General features: G+C 65.7%; 1 protein-coding gene across 4 annotated transcripts in view; it reads left to right on the top strand.

Moving 5' to 3' along the window:
- Positions 1-15792, top strand: part of OGDH (oxoglutarate dehydrogenase) — a 43012-nt gene that overhangs the window by 18352 nt on the left and 8868 nt on the right. Inside the window, exons 4-10 of one of the 4 annotated variants that reach the window (XM_028504178.2) lie at positions 969-1059; positions 5847-5891; positions 12720-12835; positions 13469-13623; positions 13727-13873; positions 14243-14333; positions 14512-14691. In XM_028504178.2, coding sequence (XP_028359979.1) covers positions 969-1059; positions 5847-5891; positions 12720-12835; positions 13469-13623; positions 13727-13873; positions 14243-14333; positions 14512-14691 — 825 coding nt within the window. Of the gene's footprint in view, positions 1-968; positions 1060-1181; positions 1285-5846; positions 5892-12719; positions 12836-13468; positions 13624-13726; positions 13874-14242; positions 14334-14511; positions 14692-15792 lie in introns of all 4 variants that reach the window. The other 3 variants (XM_028504177.2, XM_028504180.2, XM_028504179.2) reach the window with 3 other exon arrangements.

Here is a 15792-nt window from a genome sequence, read left to right on the forward strand (position 1 = left end):
TGGGGCGAGAGAGGAGAGGGGCCGAGACAGCCAGCCTCAAGGCCTGTCCTCTGCCACTCCCGACTGCCCCGGAAAGAGCCCTGTATTTGTTCCCGCGGCTTACAGGAAAGACCCGTGGGCGGGGACAGTGCTGGGCGGGAGGGAGTGCTGTCCCCGAGCCAGACGCTAGCACCCACACACAGTAGGTGGGAATGAACTGCAGGGTCTGGGAGCAGCCCGCCCGTGGGAGCAGGGGCAGGGGAGGGGATTCCAGTGTGCGGTCAGCCAGCCGGAGGCTGGGTGCGGGGCCTTTCTCCGAGCCGAGACCGGGCACTTGGCCCGGAAGCAGAGGTCTCGGGGAGGCCCTGGGGCCCAGCTCCCCTGCTCCCTCTCCCATCACTGCAGTGTGGCAGGGGCACCGGGCGTGGGTCTCTGTCCCCAGGGGGGCGAGGGCGGCGCAGGGGCGGCCGTGGGCAGCAGGCACAGCCGCAGCTGCTGCCAGTGGGGTGTCCTGCCCGTGCCTGAGGGGACAGGCTTGAGGGGCTTTTCTTTCTCCCGTCTCCAGGCAGTTCAGGTCGGACCCCAGAGTGCCCTGGCCGGCAGGAATGGGTGGGGCCCCAGGGCTGACCTCTCCCCGCCCCTGCCCAGTGCTGGAGTCCCTTCCCCTGCAGGGACCTTGGCCTCTTCTCGGTTCAGCCAGCATCACATGGGGGTGACAGTCCCCAGCAGAGCCCGCTTCCATGTATCCAGGGAAACCAAGGATCCCAAGAAGTGGGCCCTCTCAGACACCCGGCTCCCCCACTGAGAGTCGGCCCCCGTCTCTGAAAGCGCCTTTGCACACCGCGGTGCTTGGACCGACACCTGTGCTCGGGCGCTGACGAGTGGTCTTGTTGCTTGGGTTCACTGCTGTCGGGGAAGATTTGACCACGTGTGACTTCTACCCCACAGCCCGGGACCTGCTTAACCGCTGCTTGTGTTATTGCTTCCAGGTCAGGGGTCACCACATTGCAAAACTTGATCCTCTCGGAATTAGTTGTGTAAATTTTGATGATGCTCCAGTAACTGTTTCTTCAAACGTGGGTGAGGATTAATCTGTAAATGCTCATTTTAATGTAATTTTACTTTTTTTTGCCCCTTCCCTCTTTTTTTTCTCCTGTCCTTTTGTGTGTGTCCCTCCCTGTCCACCGCTGGCCCTTTCGTAGATACGAGGGCACCATGTAGCACAGCTGGACCCCCTGGGAATTTTGGATGCCGATCTGGACTCCTCCGTGCCCGCTGACATTATCTCATCCACAGACAAACTTGGTGAGGGTCTGAGAGCGGCCGGCGTGCGCTGCGGAGCGCCCGCGTCCCAGCCTGCGGCCGCAGACGCCCCAGGCGGGAGGGGAGACTCTCAAGTTTCCTTCGCTCTGATCACTGGACGTTTGCTGGGCCGGCCGCCTCCGTGTGTCGGGGGCAGGTTATTTTCATCTCGGCTTTTCAGTTTGTTCGTAGGAGCTCGATTGAGTCTCAAGCTGGGAAGTAAAATTTGGGGCGGAAAAGGACGACCCACCCACGCAGGTGGACAGTCGGAGACTCGCTCCTCTGGCCTCAGGTCCCGGACCGAGGTGCGGGGCTGCCCGGGCCAGGCCGAGGCGCTCTGTGCTCCCTGGCACAGCGGGCCCGCCTCTGGCAGGGCCAGCTTCAGAGTGGGCTGTGCAGCTGGGGTCTCGATTCTCAGCTGCCGGTGATCACACCGAGGAAACTTCGGAAGGCGCCCCGGGGTGCAGGCCGGCGCGTGGGAGGTGCCCGGGCCGTCCTCAGGTGCACCCCTCGGTGCTGCTGTGCTGGGTGGGGCGCGGCTGGGCTCATACCTGCAGTGGCTTTTCCAGTTAATCTGCTCTAAGGCACCGTGCTGCTAACCCGCGCTCAACAAATGATGGCGTGACTAATTCTGAAGTGGGCGGGTGTCACAGAAACGCTGCATGCTAACGAGACTGACGGTTCCCTCTCCGCCTAACGATCCCCTCCCCGTGTGAGGGGACCTAACCTGCCCTGCGTGCCTGGGTCAGGCGCTGGTCGGCGAGGCTGGGCCCAGGCTCTGGCCCCGGTGTGCAGGCTCGTCCCTGCTCTGCCTTCGTTTCGGGAACAGGCCCAGGTGACGCAGGGCTCGCTCTGCACTGCGGCCTCCTGACTGGTCGAGTGGGCTCAGGCCTCGGGGGGGGGGGGGGGGCCGAGTCCGGGCTCCGTGAGCACCCCCCGGTGTGGGGCACGGCTGATCCTTCCCACAGAGCAGGACGGGTGCACAGGGAGTGGGGTCCCCGCACCCAGGGCGCCAGCTTCGTGGCGTCCAAGTGGACCTGTTTTCAGTGGCTGTCAGCGCTCGCGAGAGCTGCTCGGGGAGCCCAGAGCTCTCCTCTGCCCCGACTCTGCTCAGGTAGGGCCGGGCCGCACCCGACAGGCCTGGGTGACTGAGGAGGGCGCGAGGTCAGGCCTGGGGCCCTCCCGCCCCTCTGCCCCCAGCTCTCATGGGGCGCAGGCAAGGCCTCTTGTGCTGCGGGCCGTGGCGGCCTTGCCTCCCGTCTCCCTGGGAATGGCGACCCCGCCCTGCCCGACAGAGCGTCCCACGGTGAGGATGGACCTCGTGAACCAGGGGTGCTGCTTCCTCCAGCCAGGGGCCCTCAGAGCCACTCAGGAAGTCGAGGAGCCCTCCCCCCTCTGTGGAATCTGAAGTCATGTGACGCACCAGTCACCGCACCAGTCTCGGCGGGTTCCCTCTGCAGCAGCAGGGGTGGTGCAGACTCGCCGCCATGCGCCCCCGTCTGCAGGGAAGGTGGCCTTGAGTCGTCTCAGCCTGGACGTGCGCGGGTCCGGAACACGGGGGCCCAGCACAGCCTCTCCGTCCACAGCCTGCGCACGCAGCTCCCGGCGTGTGTGCCCCCGGCTCCTCCGACCCCCAGGCCGGGGTCTGCTGGGTGCCCGTCTCCTCACCTGCCGGGTTGTTTCAGAACAGAGCCTGGGGCGCACCGTCGGCGCAGTCCGGGCAGGGGCTAGTGGCCCTCTGGTGGAGACTGTCGGGAGATGAGTGGCGGTCCCAGGCCGCACAGGGCTGGGCGGAGGACCGGGCCCCCCGAGGGAGCCCCGAGGACAGGGTGTCGCTGTGTGCAGCAGCGTGCCCAGTTGTGGGTCCGGGGCGAGTGAGTGAGCGAGTGGCCGGTGTCCTCAGTCGCTGCCAAGCCCCCTGGGGCTTCTCAGTCTGCGGGGAAATGGGGCCTGGGTGACACGTGCCCACGTTCCAGGGAATTCTCTGCCACCGGAGAAGCGCAGGGCTGGTGAGAGCAGCCAGCGGTCTACTCCGAGTTTCTTAGAGTGGACCGTGCGGATGCGTCCCGCCGAGGTCTCGATGCTCACTGCCTGACTTGGAGAAGGCTGGGACAGCCGGCCTATAAATCCCCCGGCCTGAGTCAGGTGGCCAGACGGGCCATCCACAGGCTGGGTGGTCGCGTGCCTCCTGGGTGCTCCCAGGGGTGGGGGGACATCAGGGCTCTGCCCCTGTGGAGCTGACTAGCGGTGCCATATCTCAGAATGTGATTGTGGGGGTCAGGTTGCAGGCGCCAGGCTGTCCTGCCCCCCCCCCCCCCACCCCAAAGGAGGCTTGGAGCTCTCCCACGAGCCCCCGGCGCCCTAAGGACAGGTCAGTGCAGCCCCTGATGGGAAGGGCCAGACGGACATCCAGGTCCCAGCAGGAGCTGGGCCTGCCCCGTGCAGCCCCACGTGCCGGTGCTGACCACCTGGCCACACTGGGCCGCCCGCCTAGTCTGGGGCCTGGAGGCGGCCCCCTGTACCCCTGCCCTCTGTCTCCTCCCCAAGTGCAACAACGCTCGCGTCCGGCTGCGGCGTGAGAGCGCCACCCGCGGTGGTGCCTGTGCGGACGCCCCAGCCCGCTGCTCTCGGCGACAGAGCGAGACGCGCGGTGACGGGGGACGCACACGCGTGTGCAGAACAGGAGACCGACCCCGCCCACGAGGTCAGGCTGCGGGGGGCTGGAGCCGAGCAGCCCGAGAGCCGTTGGAAGAGGGCAGCCTTGGGAACAGTCAGCTGCTTCCCCGGGGGAGGGCGGGGGGGAGCTCGTCCCCGGGCCTTCCCTCGACGGCCGGGACGGGGAGCGGGGCGCAGCGTGCAGTCGGCTTCCGTCTCGGGCGAGCAGTGCCTGCAGCCCCTCCTGGCTGCGGTGGGTGGGAGCTGGGGCTGGGCTCCCTCCGGCCTGGCGGGCGCGTCCCCAGAGGCTGCCTCCCTCCTGGACGCCCGGGAGCTGGCAGGCCGGTGGCAGGCAGGCAGGCCTGGCACCGGCCCCGCCCCTGATGGGCAGCAGAGGCCCCTGTGTGCGGCCGGGGCCACACGTGCCACCGAGTCCAGGTGCTCTCCTTAGTGACGGCCAGAGTGTCTTCCTTTGCTTTCCTTTGGTTTGTGTCTGTCGTTTGTGTTTCATCTTTTAAAAGCTGAAAAAGGACAGGAGCCCTCTCATCTGTGTGGGCACATCCCGTGACCCCCAGGTGTGCGAGCCCTGTGCACACCTTGTTTCCTCCTGCACACACACCTGTGACAGGTGCAGCTCGTCCTGCAGGCGCAGGGAGAGAGGGTCGCACTGGCTGACAGGTGCCTGTGACAGCATGCTGTCACAGGAGTCGTGTGAATGTGGGCCCTTTCTGGTCACCGAGACGCCCCTGAGTGACCAGCGGCTGTGAACAGTGTCTCGAGATCCCTTCACGCTGCTGCAGACAGTGTGCAGTGGGGAACTTCGGAGCTGTTTGTGTCTGGGGACTTCTGTTGAATGTGTTTGGGTGTGGCTGGCCACAAGCACCTGGGGCCGCAGACGGGGGTGGGGGGGCTGCTGAGCAGGGGAAGACCGAGCGCCCACCTGCCCTGCGCCCAGAGTGAGCAGGCGTGACCACCACCCCCACCCCCCTACTGGCTGCAGATGTGAACGGACAGCGTGTTTGCCGGTGCCCCTGGCCCGGCGCTGGTCTCGATTCTGGGGCGTGGAGGGGAAAAGCACAGTCCTTGCTCTCACCTCGGAGCATCCGCGGGTGCAGAATCTGCACCTTCCGCTCAGGGCCGGGGAGCTGCTGGCTCCCGGGTCTGTGCCGGGTGCTGTCATCCCCCTGCCAGAGCGGGGTCCTGGTGTCCTGAGTCAGTGCTCGGCACCAGCGTCCCAGGAGGTGTTGCTGGCCTTCCGTGCACTTGCCCCAGGGCAGGAGTGGCCACAGGCACGGTGACCGCATGGTGACCAGACGCCTCCCCGCCCCCCAGGCCCATGCACACTGGTGCCTGGGTCCGGAGCAGAAGGGACTCGGGGGTTTTCACGGCGGCTGGGAGAGTGCCAGCGCGGCAGACAGGCCGTCCCCCGGGGCCGTGGGCCGTGTCCTCGGGCCGAGCACCTTGGCCCCAGTTCTGCCTCGAGGGGCCGCACAGACCCACCCAGAAGCCACCAGGATCCCGGGGGTTCCAGTCTAGTGCCTGCCCGGGGCTTCAGGCCTGAGGAGTGAGTCCTTCCTCTTGCTTTCCTTTTCCCGAAGTGTCCAGATCGGGCATACTCCTCCCCAGGAGCCTCCTGTCGGTCGCTTCCGTGGGACGGGACGGGGGTCTCAGACACTGCCCCCTGGCCTTCCTGCACTTCGGGCCAGCGGGTGACCACGGTAGTAGCCCCAGTGACCACAGCCGGTGACCCGACCCTGTTCCCTGCCTGTCCTCCTCCCCACCCCCCCCCACGTTTGTGTCTGTCTGTGTTCTGTGTCCCCTCCCTGCCGAGGCGCGGGGGGCGGGGTTTGGGACTAACTCTCACCTGTCTCTTTCCTCCCGCGCCCCCTGCCCCTGCTCCCTGCTCTCAGGCCTGGCCGTTTTCCAGGAGCGACTCCGAGTGCTAACAGTGGGAGGTAGGAGCCGGGCCCTCTCCCCGCAGGGAGGCCTGCCCACCCGCCCAGGACGGGGGGCTTCTCCCAGCATGCCCTGGGGGGGAGCCGCCACCCTGCCCAGGGCCGTGAGATCTGTTCGTTGTCTCCCTGCCCCTCAGTAGCAACCCAGCAGGTAGAGCTGCCGCTCCTGCCATTTCTCTTCCATCCACCCCGTGCGGCCCCTCGCTTCGCTGCGCTCCCTCGCGCTCCAGGGGCTCCCGCTGCCCGCGGTGGCCGGACCTGGGCGGCCTCCTGCATGTGCACCCCCACCCCACCCCCGTGGACTCGGGGCTCTGTTCTCTCAGCCGGCCTCCTGGGCACTTGTGACGAGACCTCCCCTTGGGCTCCCCGCGTCCGACGGGCAGCCGAGGTGCTGGTCGAGTCCTCATGCGCTGAGGGGCCCCGACGCCCGGGGCCGGGCCATTCCGCGGGACCCAGAGCAGGGTGCTGGGGGTCCTCGGCTGCGGCCGCTCACCCACCGCCAGCGCTCCTTCCGTGCCGGGCGCCTCCCGGCATGCTCTCCATCTTGCTCAGCACATCTGCGAGACTCCAGTGTTGATTAAACTTACCATTCTGAGAGAACTGTGGGTTCACAGGCAGTTGCTGGAAATAACAGGGCGCGTGCCTCTCAGCCAGCTCCCCTGCGGTCACACCTCGTCAGCCAATCACAGTGCGTCCCAGCCGGGCGCCGCCACTGCCCGGTCTGTCCCTGCAGGGTCCTTCCTGCGGCCCGCTGTGGTGGCGCTGCCTCCCGGCCGCCCTGGTGCAACTGACCCCTGGCGACCACGGTCTGTCCCCAGCTCCCACCGCCGTCACCCCCGGAGGGGACCAGTGCTGCCGCCACACGTGGCGGTGGGGGTGGGCGTCTCCGGACCAGCCTCCGTTGCTAGGGCTTCGCCTGCGCCGCTTCCCAGCGCATCGTCCCCGCCGCTGCCGGGCCGCACTCCCTCCTGCCCTCGGCGGCCCCGGCCACCGGCCTGTCGATGGCCCTTGGGTCGTCTGCTTCTGGGGCTACTGGGTTGTTTGCAGGGCAGGCGCTTCCAGTTCTGACGGGCCCCAGGGGTCGGCTCTCCCTCTTGGGGTCGTGTTCGTAGGGTCGGGGCCCAGCCCCCGAGACGCCGTCCTGTGCGTTTGTCTCGAGGCTTTATGGTTCTGCACTAGACGTGTGAACCTGTGGACATGTGAACCTGTGACCGCTGCACCGTGTCCCCCGTCCCGGGGCCTGGCCCTCTCGCACACGCTTCAGACGAGCTGGTTCCTGTCTGTGTAAAGCCCGCTGGCCGGTGGGCAGGAACGGCGTCCAGCCCAGCCCAGGGGTCAGTTCAGGGAGAGCCGGCGTCTCCGTCCTGTCGCCGGGCAGGCTTCGCCCCCGTGTCTCCGTGAGGACCGCCTCCGCGTCCTCGCCTCCCCATCCTCGCCTCTGCCCTGCGGTTTCCGGCCCCGGGGTCCGCGCTCGTCTCGTCAGGGCCCCGTGGGTTTCTTCCTTTGCCCTCTAGCTTTACTGCCCACGTGGTCGTCACTGACATCGGGCGACACAAGTGACGTGTGTGTGTGTGTCGTACCTGTGACCGTGCTGAGATCCCTCCTCCTAAGATGTCTCTTCTGGTTCCTTAGGATCTCCTAGGTAGACACTCGTGTCGTCTGCGAATAGGGGACAGTTGCTGGTTCCCTCCCACCTTGCGCCCTGGCTGGCGCCTCCGGCACCGAGTCCCGGGAGTGTGGGCGACCGGGCGCTCTGCCTCATCCCCGTCTCAGGCGGGTGGGGTGCATCAGCTGCGGGTGCGGGGTTCACCCAGGTGCTGGCGCTCCCCCTGCTCCTGTTTCAGGCGGTTCTTCACTGCGAACAGGGGTTGGATTTTGTTGACGCCTCTTCTGCGTCTGCTGACGTGGCGACGTGATCTTTCTCACCTGACCTGACGGGGTGGCGGGTCGCACTGGTTGGTTTTCAGACGTTGAACAGCCCGGAGCTGCTGGAACGAGCCTCGCGAGGTCTCGGTGTGTGACCCTTCCCCTGCGTTGCTGCGCCCATTTGGTGGTCACGTTTCCGTCCACGAGGGACGTGGGTCTGTGGTTCCTCCGCCCTGTTTTTGTGTCTCCGCCCGGTTGGTGTCCCAGCGACTCTGCCTTGGTCAGATGGGAGAGGTTCCCTCCTGCCGTGTGTCCTGGGAGGGACTGTGCGCCGTCCTCATGCAAACATTTGGCAGCGTTCTCCCCCAGACCGCCTGAGTTTGCAGATCTCCTTCTCAGGAGCTCCGGTGAATTCTGCTCTTTCCTGTCCCTAGCGCTGGTCGGCGTCCGTGTCCTGCTGGCTGCCTGGGGGCGGCTGCCGCACCGTCCATGGTCCGGCTGCACCGTCGCGCCCACGGCCGGGCGGCTCGTCCTCCGCCAGGCTCGCCCGGGGCTTCAGTGCCCGTCCCCGGTCCACGCACCGGCTCCCAGCTCCCTGTCCCGCTCCCAGTCTGCTGATTCCCCCGTTTTCCTGTCTTCCCTCCGACTGGTCTCTGCTCTCGTCTTCACCATTTCCCGTCTTCTGACTTCTCTGCAGTTGTCCTCTGTTTTCCTCCTTTTCCCAGGTCCTTACAGGTGCAGAGCAGAGACCTCTGTCCCCTCCTGCGCACGCCGCACGCCCCCCCCCCCACCGGCCCCGCCACCCCGCAGACATGGGTGCGCCATGCTTGCGCCGTCGCTCAGTCCCGCCCGTGTCCCCGTGTCTCCCGAGACCACCTCTGCGGCCGGGGGGTAGCTAGAAGGGGGCCGAGCACCTGGAGACGCTTCTCTCGTCCTCCCGTCGCTGCTTTCCAGTCTGACCCCGCTGCGGCCGGACAGCGCTCTCTGCGCCGACTCCGTCCGCCGCGGGTGCCGAGCGTGTGGGGCCCGGGCCCGGCGCGCTGCCTGCCTCGGCCTGGACCCTCGAGGGGAGTGCGAGCCCTGCCGGCGCTGGGCGAGGTGTCCTGGGAAGGTCCACGGCGGCCCGCTGGCCGTCCTTGCCGGTGTCCCGTCCAGCTGTTCGACCGGCCCCTGGGAACGCGTGCCGAGCGTCCGACGACAGCCGCGGCTTTGTCTGCCCCCCCTTCCGGTCCCAGCGGCGGCTTCCGGGTCACGTGTCTGCGGCCCCGCCGCCTGGGGCGCGTGCGCATGCGCTAGGGCCGCGTGTCTTCCCAGCGGACGGTCCCTTTGCCCGTGCGCAGCGTCCCTCCCCCACTCGGGGGATTCTCTCTCAGCACGGCCACCGCGCCCGTGTCCGAGTCTGCCCGTGTCGGCGCGTGTTTGCCGGGGCTTGTGCAGTGGGCGCGCGTGCGGTCGGGTCCTGTTGAGCCCACTCTCCCGAGCCCTGTCGCCTGGTCGGCGTGGCGAGGCCGTTCACAGTTACCGAGACGGTCGCTGCGCTCCGGCCGAGTCTGCCGTTTCAGTCTGTTTGCCGTGCGCCCTCCCTCGCATTCCTCTGCTTCCCTTCTCGTGACTTCCCGCGGGTTTAAGTTACTTCCCTTTATGTGCAGTGTTTTTTATCACATCTCTGGTGATCTCTGGTGTTTTGTCGGTCTGTAGTGGCAGTCTCGGTGTGGCGTTGTACACACGGGTGTGCCCTGGTCTCCTGCTGGGATCTTTCTCCTCGGGCTCCGATGGCAGCAGAGCTCCATAACTGTTTCTTTGGGCGGGCTCCGCAGGGCCCCGCCCCCACCACGATGAGAATAAGTCCACCAAGACGCGATCTGCTTGGAGAGGAGAGGTGGCCGATCTCTCAGAGGAGAAGGGCCAGGAGCCTGTTCCTCCATGGGCTTTTGTTGGGTTTGATTTGCACAGGAACGCAGGGCATGTACGCAAAGCTCAGTCGTTGTCAGGCAGGAAGGTAACATTCCAAGAACTATGAGGGCCTATTCTGAGTCAGGGTCAGGTAGGTAAAGGACCATAAGACTTGGGGGAAGCAAACTCATTCTGTGCTTGGACCCTTATTGTTTAAATTGAGGACATTCTTAGCAAAGCAGGTTTCACAGGATTTCATGCATTCTTTCTCAGGTCTGATCACCCCAGGGAACCCACCCTTTCCAGCACAGGGCCACACCCACCTCCCGCATTGTTTCAGGCTTAAGTCGGGCAGGGGAAGTAAGGCAGCCAAGAGATTAGGAGACTTCTTGCAGACAGAGGGAGGACTCAGGCCATGTCAAAGCTGAGGGGCGAGGGTCCATCATCCCCTTTTTCTGCAACCCCCCAAATCCTTCTCTGAGGGCACCTTTGTGACCACGCCTGTCTCAGGTCATCCCTCCCTTGAGGAATCGTACCCGTCATTGGCTAGCCGGTCATGCACGGGGGACCAAGCAGGGTGAAGTAAAAGGGGCAGAGGCAGCGCCTCTGCCAGGGAGACAAGCTTTGTCTCCTTCGTGGCTTATGGTCCCAAGGTCTCTCACTCAGCCTTAGCCTCGGGGGTTATAGGTTGGCTCCCAACACGGTTCCTCTACTTGGCGTCTGGAACCCCATCAGCCGGTGTCACCAGTGGAACCACCGCAGCCACCAAACGTGATTTAGGAGCCCCCAGAGGAGCAGGAGAGCCTGTTGATATACCGTCTTTCTTTCTCTCCTCCCTGACGTCTGCGGTTCCCTCTGACACTGTTTCCCCTCTTCCGAGAACGTCCTGCGGCCGTCCGTTGGGGGGACCGGCTCTCTCTGCCCTTCACCCCGGCACAGCTGCCGCCTCCCCTGAAGGCTGTCGTCAGCTGACCGGGTCCTGCGAGCTGGCCCCTGTCTTCCAGCTCCCCGCTCCGTGCCGCCACCGCCCCCTGGCTCGGGCCCCTCCCAGGGGAAGTCCTCTGTCCCTTGGGTGGTTTTTCCTTCCAGTTGTCGTTTTCCTGGGGCCGCTTTCAAGGGTTTTTCTTTAATTTTCAGAGGGTTAGTTAGGGTGTGCACTGGCTTGGGTTTCTTTGGGTTTATCCCATGAGTTTCCTCAATTTCTCGAATCTGTGGGTTCTCATCTTCTGCCGTATTTGGGAGATTTTCGGCCATTGGTTTCCAGTTTCCAGCCCCCTCTCTGCTCTCGCGGGGTCGCCGACCGACCGGGCGAGCGATCTCCTGTCGGTGTCGGCGTTCCCACGGCTGTTGGCCTCCTCCTCCAGCCCCTGTCTCTGTCCCGTCAGTGGGTTCATTTCTCTCCCCTCGTCTCCAGTTGTGCCCCTGAGCCCACCCACTGAGCTCAAACTTGGGTTATTACAGTTTGGGGTTTTAAAATTTCCTGTTTGGTTCTTCTTTGTATTTTCAATTTTTTGTTTTGTTTTGTTTTGGCTGAGTCTTAGTTTTTTTCCCTTTGGTCTCTGTCATGTTCTAGTTGCTGCTGAAACCGTGTCACAATGGCTCCTCGAGCTACCTGTCAGACACTTCTGCCATCTGTGTCCCCGTGGATTGTCCCCGTGGATTGTCCCGTTGTTTGTCCCGTTCAGTCTCAGGGGCTCCTGTTCTTGTTTGAGTGCTTGTCACCTGAAACCAGAACTTTTGGGGAAGGGGGGGACTTGGGATTCCCCTCGCCCTCTGTTTCAGCAGCCTCCTCAGAGCGCCACTCCGAGGGGAGGGCGTCCCGTCACTCCCGGGTAGGGATAGGAATCCTGGGTCAGGGCGCAGGTAGGCTCCTGACCCCCCAGAGGGGTGAGCCCTCAGGGGTTGCAGGTCAAAGTGCGCGCCGCAGCGCCTCCGGGATGGCGGGGTGTGGCTCGGGCAGCTTCTGTCAGTGCAGCTCGGCTGCCCTCCCCTGGGCGCCTGCGGGAGCAGCTGTGGGTGGGGCTGGTCTGCGCCAGAAGGGGTTCCAGGCTCCAGGTTCTTGGCTCCAGGTCGGGGACGTGGGGCCCAGGAGGAAACCCGGGCTCCACTGCTCCCCCTTCCCTCCCCCCTTTCCCATCGTCTGCCGTCTGCCGTGTGGCGTCTGAGTTCTAGGTGCGCCTGATGGGCAGCAGGGAGGAGAGTCTTCTCCACCTCCCCGGAGACCGACCCTGCGGGTCTGATTTCTCAAAGGACCCGGGAATCCAGGAGCAGGACAGGCCTCTGTTGGGGTGGGAGCCCACTCCGCGGTGTCCCTGGCGGTTCCCCTCTGAGTCTCTGCCCTTGGAGACCAGCACGCGGCCTCCAAGAGGGGGCCTTCCCTCCCATCCCAGTAGCGTGAGGTGCCCGAGCCGTGCGGGTGCTCAGGGGTGGCCACGGCCGTCAGTCGGGGCCCTTGGTCCCACCGAGGCCGTCGGCCGGAGTCCTCCGTAGGTGAAGGGTTAGGGCTGGGCCGGGAGAGCGGGTCCAGAGCGTGCAGCCGGGATCCCCAGGTGCAGGGACGGCTGTGCGGCCCTCGCTGTGCGGCGGGCGGGCAGGCAGGCAGGCAGGCAGCCGGCTGCTCCGTCTCCCAGCCCTGTCACCGGCCGCACACGAGTGTCGCCTCTGCGGGAGACTCACGGCCCCTTCCACTCCACTTCCTCGTTTCCTGCCTCAGCCTCCACCCCGATCTGCTTCTCCTCTGCCCTCTGACTGACCGACCCAGTGCCTTTGCAGACCAACACTGTCTGGTGTCTGTGGGGCCTTGGGACGCTCTTCTCTCCAAATCACAAGTAATTGGTGCCCTGGACTAACGGATGCACATTGAACTTGATGCTCATTACCTACAGCACCCCGTAAAATTCTCAGCTTCTATTTGTTGCTAATCTGTGTTTCCAGCAGTAAAATATTGTTCGTACAAATCAGAGCTTTTTATGGTTTTCCTCTTCTCTTGTCTCACCCCTGGGGAGCCCCTCCCCCGTTTCACGAACCGTGCTCCCTGTGCGGCTGTGCCCGTCTCTCCTCGCCCTGCAGGGTTCTACGGCCTGGACGAGTCCGACCTGGACAAGGTCTTCCACCTGCCGACCACCACGTTCATCGGGGGGCAGGAGTCGGCACTCCCGCTGCGCGAGATCATCCGGCGGCTGGAGGTGAGGGCGCGTGCCGGCCCCGGGAGCCTCCCAGTGGGTGCGGTCTCCTCGGTCCTCCTCTTTGTTACTGTGAGGGGAAAGGAACTTCTTTCTGCTTTTTAATAAATGAAAATCTACGGCTTTTCTTTTTTCAAAGATTTATTGTTCAGAGAGGGGATGGGAAGGAGAAAGAGGGAGAGAAACGTCAATGTGTGGTTGCTTCTCACACGCCCCCTACTGGGGGCCTGGCCCACAACCCAGGCCTGTGCCCCGACTGGGGATTGAACTGGTGACCCTGTGGTTCACAGGCTGGTGCTCAGTCCACTGAGCCACACCAGCCAGGGCTGGTTTTTCTTTTTGTAACGAATCATAAGAAGGAGAAAAATTTCTGTGGGTTCCAGTCCTAGTGGGAATTTGTTTCCGGCATGAGCAGGCCTGGCCCAAACACATGAGCCCAAGCTGTATGGTCGCTCCTTTCCCCACCTTCCTCTTTCCCTCCTCCCCTCTGGCCTCAGTGGGCACTGAGCTGGCAGGGCACCCCCCACACACACACGCTCACAGTGGCTCTGGGGCTGTCGAAGGGGCGGCCCTGTCCCTCCCAGCTGTGGCTGAGCAGGCATCGGCCAGCTGGGGGACACCCTGTGTGTGGCGCAGATGGCCTACTGCCAGCACATCGGCGTGGAGTTCATGTTCATCAACGACCTGGAGCAGTGCCAGTGGATCCGCCAGAAGTTCGAGACGCCCGGGGTCATGCAGTTCACCAACGAGGAGAAGCGCACCCTGCTGGCCCGGCTGGTGCGGTCCACCAGGTGGGGGGCTGCGCTCTGAGAGGCCTGTGGTTGGGGGGGGCCCAGCCCCTGGGGAGCGGGGCGGCCCCGTGGCCGCTGCTCAGGGCCGCTGGCTCCCGTCCAGGTTCGAGGAGTTCCTGCAGCGCAAGTGGTCGTCCGAGAAGCGCTTCGGTCTGGAGGGCTGCGAGGTGCTGATCCCCGCCCTCAAGACCATCATCGACAAGTCCAGTGAGAACGGCGTGGACTACGTGATCATGGGGATGCCGCACAGGTGCCTCCCCCCGGCCACCCCGCCCTCCCGGCACCCCTGACCCCGGTGGCCCTCGCTGTGCAGGCACTGTCACGCCCAAGGCCACGGGCGGCTGCAGGCGAGGGTGCTGGCCTCGCGCTCTTGTCGGAGTCCCAGCGGGTGGGGTGGGGCGGCCCGAGGGAGGGCTGCTCGGTGCCGGCAGCTGCCGTAGCTCCAGCTCCTCCCGCCTCACTGTGCCCCGGTGCAGGGGGAGCGAACGGACGGGGGTGTCCCCCACCAGCGCTGGTCTCAGTGCCTCTCGGGCAGCAAACCGAGGTGCTGTCTGCCACTCGGGGGAGGTGGGGATCCCTGGGGCCCTGCTCGGGCCCTGCTGACGCCCCCATGTCCCAGGGGGCGGCTGAACGTGCTGGCGAACGTCATCCGAAAGGAGCTAGAGCAGATCTTCTGCCAGTTCGACTCGAAGCTGGAGGCCGCGGACGAGGTGAGCCTGGCTCCCGGAGGGGACTCGGGAGAGTCCTGTGGGGGGTGGCCCCCGTTCCCCATTCCCCGAGCAGGTGGCTGGTGGCTGGCCTCCGGGAGGGCGGAGGGACGGCCGCCCAGGTAGCGTCCCAGCAGGGCTGTCGTACTGCCCAGGGCCAAGCCCCCCCGTCTGTCTGCAGGGCTCCGGGGACGTGAAGTACCACCTGGGCATGTACCACCGGCGCATCAACCGCGTGACCGACAGGAACATCACCCTGTCGCTGGTGGCGAACCCCTCGCACCTCGAGGCCGCCGACCCCGTGGTGATGGGCAAGACCAAGGCCGAGCAGTTCTACTGCGGGGACACCGAGGGGAAGAAGGTGAGGCCCCGGGGCCGAGGCGGGGCGCGGCCCCGGGCACGCGGGGCGTCAGTGTCTGGACCTGAGCGGAGGCCTGTGAGCAGGCCTGGGCAGGGCAGCGGCGGGGGCCCATCTGCCCCCGTGCGTGCATGTGTGTGTGTGTGTGTGTGTGTGCGCGTGCATGTGTGTGCATGCGTGTGCGCGTGCGTGCGGGGCCCGTGTCACGGGCATCGCTGTGGACGGAGGCGCATCCGCCGAGCAGGTGGGCTGCCTTCCCAGGTGTGGAGGAGCCTGAGGAGGCACCGTGGACGGACAGGTGGGCGCCGTGTGTGCCGTGAACGCCGAGCACCAGTTGGCTGCCGGGTCTGACGGCCGCCGTGTCTGTCAGGTCACGACCCCGAAGCCACGCAGGCAGTGCACCCGCGTGCGCCAGCGTCGGCGTGCGCTCTGGGGGTGCGGAGTGGGCGGCACCGCCCCGCTTTTAGCTGCCACCCTCTCCGGAAGGGAGGGTGTCGTGCGGGAAGCCGGGAGCACCCTCGTGGGCAGCGCTGTGCACAGACTCGGAGCGCAGCGAGAGGCGGGCGCCCCTCGTCCGCGGAGCAGGGGGCCCGCAGCTCTGACGGACAGAGGGAGCGGGGCGGGCAGCGGGGCGGGGAGGGCGTCTCTGCAGGAGGGAGCGGGGCTGGGGCAGAGGGTCAGGGCACAGGGCTCTGCCCTGAAACCCCAGGAGTCGGCTGGCCCTGTGCTTGTGCCCGAGAAGAGAAGCCGCCACCGGCGGTGACGGGCCCGGCCCAGGCGGCCCTGGCCGCAGGGCACGGCTCCAGCGCTGACGGACACCCGCTGCAGAGGACGAGCGTGGTCTGGCGAGGGTGTCAGGCTGGGGGCCCGGCGGTGCCACACACTCAAGTAGGCACCTGCCTCCCATGCAGCCCCCGGCGCGGTGGCCCTGGAGGGATCAGGGCGGGTCGCCGACCAGCCCCTCCACCTCCAGCATGTCCACTGCTGTTCCTGGAGGGACGTGTGGGGCCCGGAGAGGAACAAGGTCACAGGAGGCTCTGTGTGACGCCGGCACTCCTAAACTGCAGACAAAAGCCATTCAGGCCGTGCTCAGCTGGGGTGCTA

Source organism: Phyllostomus discolor, chromosome 10, assembly GCF_004126475.2.
Source record: "Phyllostomus discolor isolate MPI-MPIP mPhyDis1 chromosome 10, mPhyDis1.pri.v3, whole genome shotgun sequence".
Lineage (NCBI taxonomy): Eukaryota > Metazoa > Chordata > Mammalia > Chiroptera > Phyllostomidae > Phyllostomus > Phyllostomus discolor.